The sequence below is a fragment of the Heterocephalus glaber genome, unplaced genomic scaffold (assembly GCF_053883595.1).
Source record: "Heterocephalus glaber isolate CG9 unplaced genomic scaffold, H.glaber_assembly_v1.0 deba00001067, whole genome shotgun sequence".
NCBI lineage: Eukaryota > Metazoa > Chordata > Mammalia > Rodentia > Bathyergidae > Heterocephalus > Heterocephalus glaber.
The window spans coordinates 6,632,326-6,650,263 of NW_028258187.1; the positions used below are offsets into that span (position 1 = coordinate 6,632,326).

At 41.2% G+C, this 17,938-nt stretch overlaps 2 protein-coding genes across 4 annotated transcripts in view; one reads left to right on the plus strand and one right to left on the minus strand.

The window, feature by feature from the left end:
• The window catches only part of Ush2a (usherin), a 692,185-nt gene extending 688,741 nt beyond the window's left edge, over positions 1–3,444 (plus strand). The window contains exon 71 of the mRNA XM_013066500.3: positions 751–3,444. Within this exon, the coding sequence (XP_012921954.2) occupies positions 751–840 (90 nt within the window). The 3' untranslated portion in view covers positions 841–3,444. The remainder of the gene's footprint in view (positions 1–750) is intronic.
• Kctd3 (potassium channel tetramerization domain containing 3) overlaps positions 1,367–17,938 on the minus strand; it is a 38,384-nt gene continuing 21,812 nt past the window's right edge. For all 3 annotated transcript variants that reach the window (XM_087209872.1, XM_004867385.4, XM_087209871.1), the window contains 5 exons: positions 16,359–16,529; positions 12,554–12,709; positions 9,914–10,010; positions 7,002–7,325; positions 1,367–6,232 (listed from right to left, as the gene is read on the minus strand). In XM_087209872.1, the coding sequence (XP_087065998.1) occupies positions 5,665–6,232; positions 7,002–7,325; positions 9,914–10,010; positions 12,554–12,709; positions 16,359–16,529 (1,316 nt within the window). In that variant the 3' untranslated portion in view covers positions 1,367–5,664. The remainder of the gene's footprint in view (positions 6,233–7,001; positions 7,326–9,913; positions 10,011–12,553; positions 12,710–16,358; positions 16,530–17,938) is intronic.

The window sequence follows — 17,938 nt, forward strand, 5'->3', positions numbered from 1 at the left end:
TAACATGCAAAATGGCGGGTTTGACATGCTCAATCTAATACTCTGAAGGCTTAGATGAATTATTTCACTTAATCTTCATAAACTCTAGAAGGTCACTCACTGCTGTTATTCTCATGTTTATGGAAGGAATTGAGGCTAAGGGAGATTAGGGACTTACCCAGGAACACACAGCTTGGAAGTAATCTTCATGTGAGGTAGAAATCATAAAAACACCTGGCTACAGAGCTTCCCTGTGTAATTATGGTACCATAATGCCACCTTTGCTCGGTTTTTACAGTAGTAGTAATGGGCAGTGTGCAAAGGGATTCAAGGAAGAGTTCTGAAGGTCTCAATACATGACAAATTAGTCTGTTCATTATAAAGTAATATCAACATTACTGATCCTACTCCGTAAAACAAAACACAGTATAAGTAGGAAGAAATGGAGCACAACGGCTTGCATTTGGCTCTTCTTATTCTGTGAATTCAATCTTTTTAATTATACATCTATTTATCTAATCTCCCCACTTCATAGATGAGAAAAATGATGCTTACTTATCATGTACAATTTGGCTTAGTTCATGCCTGCATGTGACGTAATCCTTTCAATAAGTAAATTTTAGGAAAAAGCTGTGTCTCAAACTACACCTTAGCATTGGACCCAGGGAACCAAGTCTTTGGTAAGTGTGTACTGAGTACTTTCTATAGTAAATTGATAGTTGTCAATTGAGAACCAAGATTGTAACCAACAGGACCTGGCTTGTTTTTCAGTATGTGGACGAAGAGGACCTGATGAATGTGATCAAGGGTTTCAGCTCAGTGAGCAAGGAACACACCACGTTCACTGACACCCACCTGTAATGGACGGGAAGTGTGTGCTGTAAGCTCAGGACGCAGCTCTGCACTCCGTGAGCCCTGGGTGACCACCCACGGACGCATCATTAATGCTGAACACCACTGTTAATCCCTCACATTTCAGACGTGAGAACTGTTTTTAAAATCGTTCCTCTTTAGAGACCTAGAAGTGTTATTTTTCCAGTTGTCTGAAAGGAGAGATCACATCCATATGGAAACACTCACTTTGCTGTTTATTTTGTGGAAGATGAAGCATGTCATTTTCACCTGGCTCACACAGCGAGGCATTGGTTAAATGAAAAATCAGTGGCAAGTTCACAATGGCCCACAGTTGTTACAAAGGGAAGTTACCACCTTCAAAACTACGTGACTCTCCTGAGATATTGCTGCTGCCCCTTTCCAACTGCTATTTCTGACAGGGTTGACATAATCCTATAAGAAACAGTGACTGCAATGATCACAGCTGTGAAATGAAATCCCAGCTTCAGGCCAGGCTGAAGCAGAGAAAAACAAACACTGCACTGTGGCTATGCACGGGGCTAAAAGTTCTGTTTTAATTACATTTTTAGTGGTAGCCTTCTGACAGAGCACCACATAACTTCACCAGAAATATTTCAGTTCCTGCAATTATGGGTTGTTCAGAAATCTCATGAGTAAACCACTAATTTATACATTTTATAGAGAAAAACTTGAACCAATGTTTTTCATACATTTTAGAAGTTTTGAAACTTCAATCAGCATTTTCATTAAATTCTGTCATTTCACCAAATATCAGAAAATATGACATCTTCAACTTAGCACATTTGAAACAGAAATTACTGTACTACTTGCTATATTTAATTAGCCTTCATGGAATTCAAAAAGAAAAATTATGCTTCTTCCAGTTTTGAAACTGTTAACACATCTACATGTAAGGTGAAAACTATCAATATATACATATCTGCCTATCATATGTATATACACACACCTGCTATTTGGAATTCTATCTCATTTCAGAGAAATCATTTTAGTCCTAGAATTAGTAGGAATGGATGATATGCCACCAATTTCTGTGGTTTAGAAATTTCTGCTAGCTGCTCTATTTGGATTATAGTCATTGGTGAAAGTCCCACAGCAGGGGGAAAAATGCTGTCATCAACATAAAATGAAATATATTTATTCTTCCTGGAAAACTATGTAAGAAAACCTCTTTTTGCTCATTCTTAAAGGTTTTAACGACTGCTGGATATTCTTTTGAATACTTGTGTCTCACACACTACTGTCTGAGGAGACTGTCAATCTATGTCCAGAAGCAGGAGGATTTTTGCAAAGCTGAGGTGGAAAATGCTTATAAAATAAGGGCTAACCACACTATTCATCCTGCCTAAAAACCCATGAATTATCCCCATGGTCTGAGTCAAAGCTTTCGGACTCTGGGGTGATGAGATGTCATCCAACTCTGTGGGAGAGCAGCTCCTCCCTCTGGCCACTTCCAAAGCCTGCCAACCCCAAGTGTGAAAAGCAGACCAGCATCTAACAGTCCTGCCCCCTTGCTAAAACTGCTATAAACAAAGAGATTGGAAATAATCGTTATGTTTGGCAGTAGCTCTACAAGTTAGATTGTTTTCTGGCCAAAAGTTTTATACTTTCTGAAATGGAAACACAGGATCGGCTGGTCTATTGGTTTTTATTCCCTTCTGCCAACTGGTCAATTGGCTGTATAAATGAGCCCTAACCAAGGCTGAGTGGCAGCCCCACGTGCACTGTCCAGGGTACCTAACAGGAAGTGGCCTTTTCCAGCAACCCTGAGTCCTCCCCAGGGTCTAAACTTCCGCCAGTATGACTTGCTAGTCATAGATGGATTCAGGAGATAAGAGCTCAACGTCATTCCTGAAAAATCAGTTTATCATGGTGTATTTTTAAAAGCATAGTTATAAAACTTTATTACAAAGATTAGAGAACTGCAGGGGATTTTACCTTAAATCATTCTCCACTGCATGACCTAACTAGACACTGTTAGGAATTTAGTTGCCTGAATCACATTTTGACCCCACAGCTCAGGGCAACCTGCATGGCTTCTGCCCAGAACACTGCCCTCTGCAACACAGCTAGCTAATCTTACTCGAAATTCATTCTGAGGAACCCTAGGAATTTGTCCTACTACTCTAATTGGTACTGTGTACAGAGCCTGTTACACAAAATATGTAGACCCATCCCCGAGATTCTGATCCAGTTGGTCTGGGGTCGGGCAAGGCCTCTGCACACTCTGGAACTTCCCGGCATTCCTAGTGTCCTCCAAAAGTTTGTGCCCAGGGGCAACATGCTGGGCACAGGCACTGTGTCCTGGCCTCCATCTGTCCCTTACAGAGCAAATGATAAGCAGTTCTCAAGGAACTCTTAAATCCGTCCTAAATCTCCTGACTCCTCATATCATCTGTATAGGCCACATTCTCTGCTTAATCTAAAAACCACCATGTGTTGTTAACTGTCTGCCAATAGAGTACACAGTCATGTTTTTATAAGGTCTCCTAAGAACTGCACCTTTGTAGATGTACTGTAATTTCCACTAAACAGAGAACCTCACATGAATGTTAAACTCATGTTAGCGTCCACATAAAAATAATTCAACAACCTGTAAAGGCCATATGAAATAATTCAGTAGTAAAGAGCTTGTGTCATGGATAGCAGTTGATTTCCAATCCGTGAATACCATGCACATCAACCTAAAGATGGTTTGCTTAACGTTTAAATGTGAACCAAGTGTAATATATTTATGAAAAAACACTGATAATCCCGAGTTACTCATAAATGATAAACGAAATAGGATGTTCTGGATATCTTCTAATCAATGTATGTTAAAATCAACTGTGGTACTTCTTTCAAAATCTGAATCCCAACCACGAGATGCAAATTCAGCAAGACTGGAGTGGGCTTGGGCAACTCCATCTGACCTTGGTAAGGGCCATTCATGAGCCTGGATGAAAACATCAGGAACAAAACCACAGGGTTTTCACATGGGAAGGTACGGCTTCGAAATGCTGGTTCAGGGGCTGACTAAATTGTTTATCCCATCTGGGTATCAGTGATCTCATCCGGGAACTGAGGACAAAAATATTTATCCAATTGCTATGCTATATGGTACTCTGAAATTTGTGTAAATTGAAAAACTTTTCGTCATGAGCACAACTGTTTTCATTTCTCATCAATCATACAAAGTATATAAATGCATTGTGACTTTTTTCTTCCAGTCACAAACCTAACAATGGAAGTATAAGGAAAAGCACTGGGCATGTGGGAATAATGCACACAAGGTTACATGTTCCAGAGTAGAATCAAATCTATGCGGTAACACCAAGCTTCAATCTCCCCTATGTGAGAGAAATAACCAAGATTCTACTTGTAGTATAATGCAACACAGTCACCGGTGCATGGAATTTTACTGTGTAACAGGTCTTGCCTTCTTTTGGTAGTCTTTTATGCTCAGTAAGTACAAGTTTCACACAATTATGATACAGAAAAACTATATTATTACAATCTTAGTGATTTTTGAGATTTTGGTTGCATAATATTTTCCTCATTGGTGATGTAACTTAGTCTTTCAATATATTAAAGTCTTCTCTTTTTAATTATAGGAAGCGAAAGTGTGAACACACACATGTAGGTCCATTTCAAATAGAGTAACTACTCATATGACCACACGCTCCATCTTAATCACTTTTAGTTGACTAAGCTGATAAATAAATACAAGAGAATTTTTTTGTGAAACCACTGGCAATATACTAAACTTTAAAGAATTTATTTCAACTTCACTCATTTATATTTCTTGGAATGAAAATATATACATTATTCAACAATAAATGCTTAATGGTTTAAATTTACACTTACTGTCTTTGCTGAAACCTGAAATTCACTCCAATTAAATGAAGAGAAAATGTACAAAAAAATTCTTTCTTTTGCTCTTACAATTCAAAATATATTCAAAAATAACATTTTTACATCAGCAAAAACCTTTAACCAAAAATTCACAACTACACTTCCCTACATGTAGTAAGACAGCCACATTTAATTATCTTGATTATTAACATTGAAAAAAACATGGTGACTCCTAAAGCAAAGCAAATTAGTAACTGGGAGAGTTTTCCTTCTGGGTGCTCAAAGCGCTGCCCTGATTGTTACTCTTTATGTCATCTTCAAGCAGACAATTGCTCCAATTTGAAATACAGTTCACATGGACTTCTGGCACTGAGTATTGGTGATGCATGCTGAGATTTAAGAACTGCCCACACTGAGAATCAGAAGATGACCCACAAACCAAAACGACCCTAAGTCTTGCTACACAGGGGAGGCTGGCATTTAACACCAGTAGTGTTTTTCTGAGTTACATGGTATTCTGTCACAAACATAGCACCTCATCGAATATCTGGTAAACACACTGCCATCACGAGGGCTGGGAGACCGAGGAGAATCATGTGATTCGCGGTGCTAACACTGGGACAAGACAAGCGTCTGGCGCGACCGAGACAGAGGGCAGGCTGTGGGTCCCCCGAAGGCCCGTGACGAGGCACCGCCCGAGACCCAGCCCGGAGCGCAGCCGACGACAGGAGCCAACGTGAGAATGAGCTCCGCTTTACAAGGCGACCTGTTAAACGCGCTTGTGAAGCTAAGACATTTCCGAAACGCCGAGAGACATACGATTACCGTAGCTCCTTTTACCAGGCAATTCTGTTAAAAAGGGATTAACTGAAGTCCGATTTGATCTCTCAGTCTTAGTGTAAAAACAAATATGCTGAAGTCCAGGAAAAGCTTATTTTCATCTAAATGTAATGAACTCCCACTCACGCTGGTGAGTTTTCACAAGCTGTGCTCCTGCCCCGAAGAATCGCTCTTTTTACGCCGAGGAGACGGAGACGGCGTGGCCTTCGTGGGGGACAGGGAGGCAGCCCCGGGGGGGTCGGCGCTGCAGTCAGAGGCGCTGGGCGCGGAGGCCAGAGGCGGGGCTTTCCTCCTGCCAAGGACGCCTCCCCCCTCAAGCCCGCCTTTCTTCTTCGAGTCTGCCTTACTTTCGTCTCCATCTTCTGAGGGCCGTTTCTTGGCTTCGGAAAACCCCTCGGCTGCTGGGTGCACTTCCAGACAGCCCGCCAGCTCTCCGGGGCCTTCGGTCTCCGCCCCAGGACACTTCCTCTCTGACGCGCCACATTCTCCCGCCGCTCCCTTCGCTTCCCCCTGAGTGGGGCCCGGGCTGCCATTCTCCGGGACGGCTCTTTCTATGCTTCTGCTGAAGTTCATAGTCTGAAAGTCCCTGTAACTGTGAAAGCTCTCAGTCCTCCGTGCCCTTGCTAACAAAGGACTCTCTCTGTAAGGCCGCATGGACCCGTAAGTTGCTGCTTCGTGGATGGTCTCGTGGTACTGAAGCTGAAGGCTGAAATAGTTTTTAAAAATCACAGTTCAGATTTTACCCTGTGGTTTCTCAGGAGTATATCTGATTAATTAAACTATCAATAAAAACACATTATATAAAGTATATTTATAGTTCCCTGTGCAAAAATGTACTTATCAAGTAGTCTATATTATGCATATACGTAGTTATCAATGCATATAGTACCATACACACATCCATATTCAATCTAAGTTTCAGAGTAGCTGAGAAAGATGCAAAAACACCCTTTCAACTCAGTAAGGAGCCAGTGTAATTCCGATTTGTTTCTTCATACTTTGAAATTTTCTGTCAGTATCGTAAAAAAGCACATTGTCTCAGTGTGCTGAAGTTCAGAACGCTCACCTGTATGAGACACAGCAACATGGTCACTCTGATTAAAACTGTCCCTGAGGCCACAGATTCCACGTGCACCGGCGTGGCATGACTGTCCTGATTTTCTCAGTGAATTCTGTCACATACTAGGTATTCAGATTAGCAGTAATTCACCAAGTAAGTTAAGGGCAGAGCTGGGGTTTGGGATGGAGCTCAGTGGCAGGGCACGCACTGCACACGTACATGTGAAGCCTTGGCTTCAATCCCGGCACCCTTGCGCCACGAGAAAAAGGCCAAAAATGCTTTCTGTGCAAAGAAACTGATATGCAGCGAGGAGAGAAACTGACGTATCTACATGAAGTGTGGATTACAAGCGCACTCGGGAAAACCTAACTTTCCGACAGCCGTGGCGATTCTCCCTGAGCCACCGGCAGCCTACCTGGAACTGGACGCCCGCAGGCGGCTGTGCTGAAGCACCGAGGTGGCGGGGCTGAGGTTCGGCGTGGCGCCGCGTGACGTGCTCAGGTCGCACTGATCCAGCAGCCTGAGCAGCTCCTCCTCGCTCGGTCCGCCCGCACCCCTGTCCTCGCTCTTGCTGACCATGTCCATGGCCGTGGTCAGGTCCCACATCTGGATGCTGCCGTTGGTGTGGCCCGTGAACAGGTAGCGCCGCGGCCGAGAGCCCATCCGGCTGGAGCCCTCGCACTCGCGCACGGTGAAGGAGGATATGGTGGTGCAGTCCACAGCCTGGATCTCACAGATCCTGCAACAGGAAGCGGCCGGCGTCACTGCGGGAGGCGGACACTGTCTTCCCGCGAACGCCCTACCCAGTTACAGCCCGACACACAACCCAAGCAAGGAGCCCAAGCAAGGGCAGTAGGAACAAAATTCAAAGTTATTTTCAATCCAGAGCAAAGGTTCTTCTATAACGATGCATTAACTAACTGAAATAAAGCAAACATTGTAAGTTAGACAAGCAGGAGAGCCTGGATGAGAATGAGTTCTTTAGAAGGGGCGGCCGTGAAGAAAGGCAGGAAGAAAAACACAGAATAAACAGAAATTAGGCTAGAAGACAGCCTGAAAAAGTCCTTTAGAAAAACTTATGTGCAAATAAAAAATATGAAATGGGAAAAAGCATGGCCCTCGGGAGATGGCCTACACTGTATCCTCTATTAGGATAATACTCCTAACTTTATCGAAGCACTTTTATAGCTACTTTGCTGATTTTCAAAACAGACTTCTAAAAAGTCGTGAGCAGAACAAAAATTTTTTTTGGTACCGGGTCCTGAACTCAGGGTCTCACACACACTAGACAAACACTGACCCACCCAGCCCCGTCCCTTTTAAACCTTTATTTTGAGACAGATCTCGCCAAGATGCCCAGCCTAGTACCAAACTTGCAATCTCCCTGCCTCAGCCTCCAGAGTAGCTGGAATTACAAATATGTGCCACCCTGACCACTTACAACAATTATCATCTACCCTACAATTGAAGAAACCAGGGATAATGTACACCAATCATTTTCCCAAGTCATATACAGGTTAGCTGAATTATAAGTCAATGAATCATTTACCTCAGCCTGCTTCAAAACAAAGTTGAGGGAGCTGGTTTTTCAAAAAGGAAGAAAAATCGCTCTCAGGTAGGATTTGACGAAGAGGAGGAGCTACAGTCTACATAAGGAGGAGGGGCATCCTGCTGGTACGTAGGATGAGAACAAAGCTCAGCTGATGCCTAGTGGGATGGGGTGATACACCCAGGCCACGCTGCTCCTGCTCCTGATGGCAAGGGCAAGGCTTTCAGTATCTCACCCGGATAAGAGGCTTGCAACAGTTGCTTTTCTAGATTACCAGACTGAAGACTTCTCTTCTTATTTGCTAGGATTTCTAAAAATCACAAATGAGTGTAGCTTGTCAAGTGCTTCTTCTGTTTATCAAGATGACCATAACTTTTCTCATTGTGACATGTACTGAATAACATTTATTGCTGATTAATATTTGTAAATTTATTAACAATTAAAACAGTCTTGGTTTAAGTTTGAGATAAACCAACATTTATATGTTGCTTTTGCTCTTTCCCCTCTTTGACACCTACGCATTACTCCTTCCAATTTTTCTATAGATTTTCTCCCCGCTTCCCTACAATGAAATCCTTTCATTTCACTTCTCTCTGTTAAGAGCCTGAACTGCCTAAACACTAAGCTCTGGTTCACAATAGCTTCATAAAGACTGATTTTACATTCACTTCTACAAAGCAACTTCTATTTATTTTTATAACTATAGTTTTCCCTCAGGAATCAGAAACTTAAAAATGATAACACTGGTTTCATCCTGCAGAAACCAGTTGATTACAACATACTGCTACTCTCTGAAATGACAGAAGGGAATATTAAAATTGCACTCGGATGTGAGATCCTACATCATTAGAGGATGTTATAATACCAATTTTAGTAAACTCTTAGCAGCTTCTTTGCTGAACAGACACCAAACACTAAATCACAGTGCTTTATAACATTTGTGAGGTAACAATTTGGTCTCTAACTATATTATAGGTTCCTACATTTTCTTCCAACATAAATAAATAAATAAATAGATAGATAGATAAATAGATAAATAGATAAATAAATAAATAAAGCAAGCAAGCAAACTACCAAGAAGATGGTTTAGGTACATAAAACTCATTTTCTGCAATTAACGTACTGAGTTGCTAATGAATACATGCAATAAACTTTGATGGGAAGTCTCATGGAAAAAGACAACTTCCTTCAGTATTAAAGCAGGCAGAAGGGGAAAAATGGCAAAACTATGAAATGAAACCTGGGTAATGAGTTGTAAGCTGTGTCAAGATTATGCGAACTGTAATTGTTTTTGTTTTTGGTACCGGGGATCGAACTTGGGTCCTTGCACTTGTGCAGCAGGTGGCGAAACCACTGAGGTAAATCCCCGGCCTGTGAACTGTAATTGTTAATGAGCAAGATTTAAACTGTTCATTGTTTCTATTAAAAGGGATGCCGAAGGTAGGAAAATCTATAGTATATTTTATTTGAGATATACATAATGTACACAGATTTGTATGTGATGGGGCTAAAGATACTTAAATTCTAGGCTCCTCCCAGGAAGGAACTGAATGTTTTACGAGAAAACTGATAAATGGTTAGTTGGTGCAGAAGCAGGTCAGTGCACCCCCGCTCTGCTGTGACACTGGCTGTCCCTAACTAGCACAGGCACCAGGAGAAATGTCTCCTTCTAGAGAATAAGGGCGAATGCTGTCTTAATTTTGGCATACAAACTGTGGTGCAGGTTTTGTGAGACAAAGCAAGTTCTGAACATAATCATCATTACAGTATGGCATCACCTCTTCCCAGTGGACGAGAGTCGCACGAATAATTTGTTGGTGATGGGAACAACTTTCTGAATAAACACCTGCTGGTCATCTCGCTCTCCAAAGGGCCCTTGGTCAGAAAGGAAAAAATATCCAAATAAGTTAATTATAATTTAATTTGTTTCATTTTATAAGAGTAACATTAATACTTCTGCAAAAATTTTTTTTCACATCTGTCAATGTTTCAGTGAACTAACTCCAAGTCAAAATCAGATGCAACATGCAATGTTAGAAGCACTTCCACTTCCTTCTTTACATTAAAAAAATGTAAAGAAATAAAGTGTTTCAAAATTAAATTTACACACTAAGGCTGTGGAAGCTGACGGCAGAAACCTGGTAATATATTCACTGTCTTTGAGGGTGTGCTTAACATTCTTGTTACTTAAGAGGGGGGCTCAAGGTGTAGGCCAACTGCAGAGCATAGATGCGGCACGATTGAAGCCTTAGGTTTGAGCTCTAGCACCAAAAATGGGAGGAATAAATTAAATCACTTCATGGATTCACTTTTGAAAGCCAACAGCAATTTAAATTACACTGCAAATAGACAGTGCAACTTCATTAATTAGAATTAATCAGAAGCCCTCATTAACCACATTTGTTCCCTCAATCTTTCTTTTTATGAAGATGAAGATTAAAAGAAAATAACTTCATATAGGGTAGTCAGTAAACCAACATAGAAAAATATTAACCAATATCCAAAGAAGTACAATACAAAATTTCCTACGATTGAATGTCCCTTAGCCACCATGCCTGGGACTAGGAGTGTCCTGAAGTGGGGTTGGTGTGGCAATCTGCGTAATGAGGCCGGCACCTTGGAGATGGGACCCAAGTGAAATGCAGAATCTGTGTGCACCTGCACCTTCTGTGCACACACTGGAAGTCAGTTTACCAATATTCTTAACAAGTTTGTTCATAAAATAAAATTTCATCATACAGAATTTTTCTCTTTTCTTGTTGGGGCTGGAAAGTTTTGGATGTTGGAATATTTAGGATTCAGATTTTTGGATTAGGGATGTTCAACCTGTATTGAGTTACATCTTGCAAGGTTTTCAATCTGAAAAAGAAAGATTCAACTATTTTCACTTCACCATCCTAAGCAAAACAGGTAAATGGTCTATTTTAGAAAAATTCTGTACAATATAAAAAGCACTTACATGCAAAACCTAAAAACATCAAATTTTACTGTCTTTTATCGTGCTCATTAGGTAACATACCAACTTGTTTATAAAAGTCATGATATGTGATATACAATAAAATTTCTAAAGACATATCCCAATTGCGTATGAATCACAATAAATGAGAAAACGGCATCTTTATTATTAGTTAGCAAACACTATACTTCCTATGTGCGTATTTTTACAAGCATAAGCTGATTTCAGCCATCACAGTAACCACATAAGAAGGCACTACTATGATCTCCAACTGACGGACGAGAAAACTAAGACACCAAGAGTCTGTGCGGCAGAGGTGTCACAGGCCCTGGAGATGGGCCCGGAACTCTGGTGAACTCACTGTCTGGCTCCACCACGCCCTTCCTTACACATTACCCAAGGGCCAACTTGCTCTGCTACGGAAGTGGATGGCAGTCCTTGTCCAACACCCTATACACAATGCCAGAACCACGGTGATGAATCCACTGTCTGTGGAAATGGGTCTCCTCTCCCTTACACCTGGTACTTGGCTGGATTATACAGCTCAGTGGTACAACACCAGCCCGGCATATGTTAGGCCCTGGGTTCAACCTCCAGAACCACAAAAGAATAAAGAACAAAAATAATCCATCTTGATACTGACATGAAATGTGCCTATAATCTAAGGCTTCATGCCTGAATCAGCTACCCATGTCCCCCAACTCAGTATTTCTCAACTCTCCCCCAGCCGGTTCCAGTTCTGAGCACTCCTTCTTTTCCTCTATCAATATTACGATTTCTGCTTATAAAGCATGACTGGGAAGATACATTCGTTAACCAAGAGGTCCTACAGAACTATTATAAAAATACTGAGATACACATATGCAGTGTTAGTTCCAAATGGACCCTTGGGGAAAATAATCTGTCTCCGAGATTACTGCATGTGTGAGCGAGTGCCATGTCTGTATGTACAGCATGCAGAGACGAATAAATCTAACCTTATACACCTCTTCTGAAATCAGTGTATCAGTGAAAACATGCCACATCCTTTCCTAATGGACATTATCATGCCACCAAAATGACTGATTATATAAGAGCACCAGCCCTTTTCTAGCTTCAATTTTATTTTCAGTAGATTATTAGTAATAAAAGAAGACATATTAAAAGTTTCCAGTGTGAACAGTTACCATGGCTTTAGTTATAAAAAGTGCACATTTGGAGGTGACATTATTTAAATAAACACTAATAAAAAGAAAAATTTGCTTACATAACTTTTTAAACAATAAGAAACGCTTCCAATAGTACAAGTCTGTGAATTCACAGAAACTATTCAGAAGCAATTACGTTTCTGTCTTGAGTAAGTTTCAAAATGAAAATGAAAAAACCCGTATTTAAAACTCACTTTTAGATTTCTATGGCCACCGACACACTTGTTTGGAACCGCACACATGCGATCCGAGACCTCTCCAACGCCCTCACCCACCTATGTCGTTTCCAGAGGAGTAGCTCCCGTGGCTCTCCGTCTCTTCCAAAGACAGAATCTTGAAGGACGCTAATGGAGTAGAGCCGGGCTGAGTGGAGATCATGCCCCGGAACCGCGTGACTGTCCACGTGCGGACGTGATTATTATCTGCACAGACTGGGGGCACAGACAGGGGACAAAAAGGGTTACAAAACACAGATTACAAGGGCACACTTTAATTTTCTCACTGTGATCTACATTTAACATGTTGTAGGACAAATTCAGTGGCAAGTGACACCTTAAAATTACACTTAATGTGTACCTAGCTAATAAAAGTGAGAGGACTGAATATAGTTTATCTACATAAACAAATCCATAGGATCCTTATAAAAAGTCTGTAAGGTATAAATGGAGACAAGGTTTGAAAAATGTGTAAGAGACAAGACACTGAATGTCACCCAGTACTGTGGCTCAACTATATAGTAAATGGTCACCTGGTTTATTTTTCCAGTCACAGAAACTGTTACTGCTTATGTTACTCAAACAAGTTCAGGTGTTACTGAATAAGTATTATCACAAATGACGTAAATGACGTTGGTCAAGTGCCTTGTAGGAATCAGTCATTTACTGCCCACTCACATTACATTGAGGAACATTAACATTCTATACTGGAGCTGAGCATGATTTTTATGTGCAGTAAGAATGTCTGTATTAAGAAACATGATCCGATTTTATTCCTTTTTTGAATGGAAATACCATTAAATGGTTGTATAATAAGATATTTTTCCTAACCCATTTCCATTTTTTATCTGAACATATACTCTATTGACAATAAACACCAAAAATGATATCACTAATCCAAGAACCGTACTTTTTGGCATACCTAGTTAAAATTAGTATGTCATTTATGACAATTTCAGAAAATCTGTTATTATTAACAATGAACCATGACCTCACCAGAAAATGCTAACAAAGTATCCAAAACCTCTACTAGGCACACATAGCATTTGCTACTGGGTAAAATATCAATTATATCAATTACATATTTTAATCAAACTTTAGAAGAATTTTAATTTTGGAAAATAGCAACATGTATACTTGTTTTATTCTCATGTAATAAAATTCTCAGTTCTCAGAACATCAATTTTCTAATAAAAGTGACACATTTGGTTTTAGGATATTAAATCACAGGAAATAATTTCCTGATTTCATTACTAAGTTTACTAGGATCCAGAAAAATAATTTAAATAATTTTGGCTAATTTAACTGGGTACCTATAACAACTTTTGGTACAGGTATTATGCAAAAGAGTTGATTCCAAGCAACAGAACACACACTAGAGGAGAAAAGAATGTGATTATATTTATGCTGATATCCACTAGGTGGCAGAATTCTGTAACTGTAAGTAAAGAGCTCCAGATTTTTGGTTAAACTGGACATTATTTTCTTTTTTCTCTCTTTTTGAGATGAGGTCTCACTACATAGCCCAGCAGACCTTGAATCTGTGATCCTCCTGCCTCAGATTCACAGGGCTAGGCTGACAGGCACGTACCTCCATGCCCAGCTAAACTGCGCTTTCTTCTTCATAATCTTTATTTAAACTTCAAACCTACATGAAATGTTTCATGTTAAAATACAAATTTTACTAAGTTCTTTGGCATCACATCCTACAAGAGCATTGTGGGCACAAAAAGAACAGCAATTACTACTATGTCTAAGCATTGTCATTTAATATATGTGCTGCTGAAGCGAGCACAGCACTGTCATTTAAACAACCCTACAAAACAGTCTACATTCTCTCAGGATCAGACTGCCTTACGTCATACAACATTTATTCAGCATTTTGTTTGTGCCAAGAACTATGCCAGATGCCACGACTAAGGGGAGAAAGAAGTGCCTGCTGGTGCACAACTTACATTCTGTAACAGGGAGATGGAGGACAAGCAAGCTAAGAAATCCATAACCAAGTGAAAAGGCTATGAAGAAAACAAACTCAGACATCACTAGAGGAAGGTACTGCTGGACAGAAGCCTGGCCAATTTAGACTGATGGCCAATGAGGATGTATTTGAAATGGGTCCTGAATGACAAGAAGGCAGCCAAACAAGTCTCTAAGTGACACACTGCAAATAAGGACACGTGCAAAGGTTCTAAGGCATTTTTAAGAAACAGAAAACCAATAGGTCACGAGCAAGAGAAAAGTAGGTGAAGGTTAGGGAGCGAGGTGGAAGGTGAACAGGCTCTAGAACAGAAAGAATGACACAGAAACTTACATTTAAGTACGATAAAACCACTAGAATCAGGTCTGCACTGCATTTCTATGAGATACTTCCGGTCATTCGTGGAACACAGACGACAGAGGGGCGAGATACAAATGAGGGTTGGGAAGCTGCTGTGCTGACCCATGGGGGACGATCTGAGCTACTAGGCCTCCAGCAACCCAAGTGATCAGGTTTGGGGCACATGCTACACACAGCAAGGCCAGCAGGACTTCCAGGTGGGCTGCACATGAGTGAGAGATGAAGGGATGAGTCAAGGGTCCTTGCTAGATGCTCAGCTCAATCTGGGAGCAGATGGGACACCGAACCAGGGTGGCTCTGAGTCATCGATCAGTGATAGAAAGTTCTAATTTTGTTCAAGTTCCATTACAGATTCCTATTAAGCACGACCAGAGATAGACACAGGACGTAAGTTTTCAACTCTGCATGGCCAAGGTGAAGAGGAGTTTACAGGTTGCTGGCATACAGAGGAAAATCAGATTCACGTCGCCAGGGAAAGCACAGACTGCCTAGCAAAGCTCTGGGGTTAGCCAACTTAGCAACCACTGCGCCAAAGAAGAGAACGGGCCACAGAGCGAGAAGGCTCAGGGCGGGGCGGGGGCGCACGTGATCATTGGGTGAGCGATTCCTTATGGAAATCTCAAGAGGAGTTTGTTGGAAGCACAATGATACCCAAACAATTACACATTCAATCAAACACACCATTCATTCATCCACGGGCAAGCTACTTCCCCTCTACTTGGTGTTCAGTTAAGACTGAGGACAATGAGACGTGGATTGCCTTTTAGGCATTCTTCATAAAAGAAACCCAATATATGAACATGATGTTTATACAGATTTTAAATTGTGCAGAAGAGTTAAATATAAGGAGTAAGACTCCTCTAAAAGACAGCTCTACTGATATACCTAATTGCACAAGTCAGTTTGCACAGTCTTTTCGAAATCATCCATTATCAACAATTAAGTTCTTCAATGGGTCAGAAAGCGCTCCTCATTAAATTACAAATTCAGTATCCAAATTTTTATGGATCTTATTAATATCTAAAGTTTTATATTTTATATGATTATAAGGAACTGGAAAAACAAGAGCTGTCTTGAGAAAATCTTACACTAATTTTAATAGTTTTATAAGATGATCAAGTATCAAAGTATCTAGATCAGTAACTTGTATTAAACCTTATGATAGTAATCAACTTTATATAAAAATTCAAACTTAGAAAACTTCAAAATAAAAACTTTTCTCAATAGAGCTGTGATAAATATCTTGAAATAAGAAGCCGTAAGGACACAAATGTTAGGGAATAAATGAGAGAAGATACCTCCTAAATTTATGTACACTCTAACCAGGCAGTGAGAGAAATCTCTACAGGAGAAGTGTAAGTGACATTCCCTCAGTTATTAAACTTCCTATCATTTCCTCCTGTACATTTTTCTCACTACAGCACCGCTCTCAATTCTCAGTCTGCAGGGAACGGAAAGGACACGCGGGAGGGACAGGGCCAGGTGCCCCGTCAGGACCTCTTCACCACACTGGCAGCATCTCTTTACCTGACACCAGGTGCTTCTCCGACAGCATGATTTTTGTCACAGGGCTTCGGTGAACCGTGAAGGTCTGGAAGAGCTGAGGTCCTGACCCAACGGTCTCTGGGTGCTGCACGATCACGCGCACTGCTCCAGAGCTCGTACCATAGGCGATCTCGATCCAGTTCCCACTGACACCTACAGAGACAAAGTGCACAGGTGGAACCCCAGGGAATGGCAGACAGCAGGCTGCCGCTGCAGAGCTTTCCTGTGACGGAAGGGGCAGAGCGGGAGTCAGCACCTGTGACCAGAACCCACTCAGCAAAGGCGTCTGAAGACTTCTCTGGCCACCTTAAAATCATTATTTCCTTCATGAATCTTTTCCTAACACTCCACAACAAACTGCTCCCCCTCCCTTGTACACGTATTAGGTTCTATCACGGCAGCAACACTGATCCTGTACTGATTTCCATGTCTGTACTTCCAGTCCTTCCTGACAGAGATTAATCAGTCTTCTTTTTATGTCACTTTCAGAGTGCCTGGGACACAGTAGGTACTCGGCACATGTTTAAAGGATTAATAAATCTGCCATGCTGAAACTGTCCCTGAGATAGCACAGAACCCTAAAGCACTACTGCCAAGTCTAGAATGACCACCTCATTTCCCTCTGCTCCAGTACCAAATCGCCGCTGAACAATCACGTATCAGGTACCATGGAGCAGTCCTGGCGCTCTGGACAGGGAGTACTGCCCATGACGCTGCCCACATCACACGCCCGCTACCCCTTGCCTCTTCTGATCGTGTCAGGTGCCGCAGGGGCCGTTTATCTGAATCGAGTTTTCAGGCCCGGTCACCCATTTAAGGACAGGATGGAGCTCAGTGACCTAGATTTCCAAAACCCACACAGACAGAGAACCAATTAGCTTTACGAGCTGTCCCTTCTGCTTCACCTGAAAATACATAAATTAAAGGAAAAAGAGCACACACCATGAAAGCCCTTCATCTAGCCGGAAAGATGACTCCACTTCTGGGCTGTAACAGTGTTCCTGCCACCACAAAGAAGTGCTTTGATTTATAAAACTTTACCAGGTCTATCTCCACATCTCAATTACACTGGAGAAAATAAAAGCCAAGACCTACACTTCATTTTCCTCTTTCCAGCAAACTTTCTGTAAAGGAACAGTCAATATTTTGAACTTCAAAGGCCACACCGTCTCCATGACAACCTCACCTGTCACTGCGGCATAAACAGAAACAAAGGTGGGCCGGGCAGCAATCCATGGTTCATCGCCCTCTTCTAGAGCAAAATGTTTAAATCCCAATCCAATGCATCCGCATACAGCAAAATATCTCTTTCATACTAAAGACTATTATTTCCTTTAACAGATTCAATAAAATGATAATGTATAAAGTAACAGAGTCGAATCTATCATTTCACAGTATTTCTTTACATTCTTTTCATTACAGGAAGTTTTAAGTTTCCAAGTTTATCTTTTACTCTAAGGTTTGACATTTCTTAACACTTCCTAGCACTAGTCTGTTAATTTTACTGCAATGGCCTCTGAAAAGCAATGGAATCTGTATACACTGAATTTCTAAATAAAATG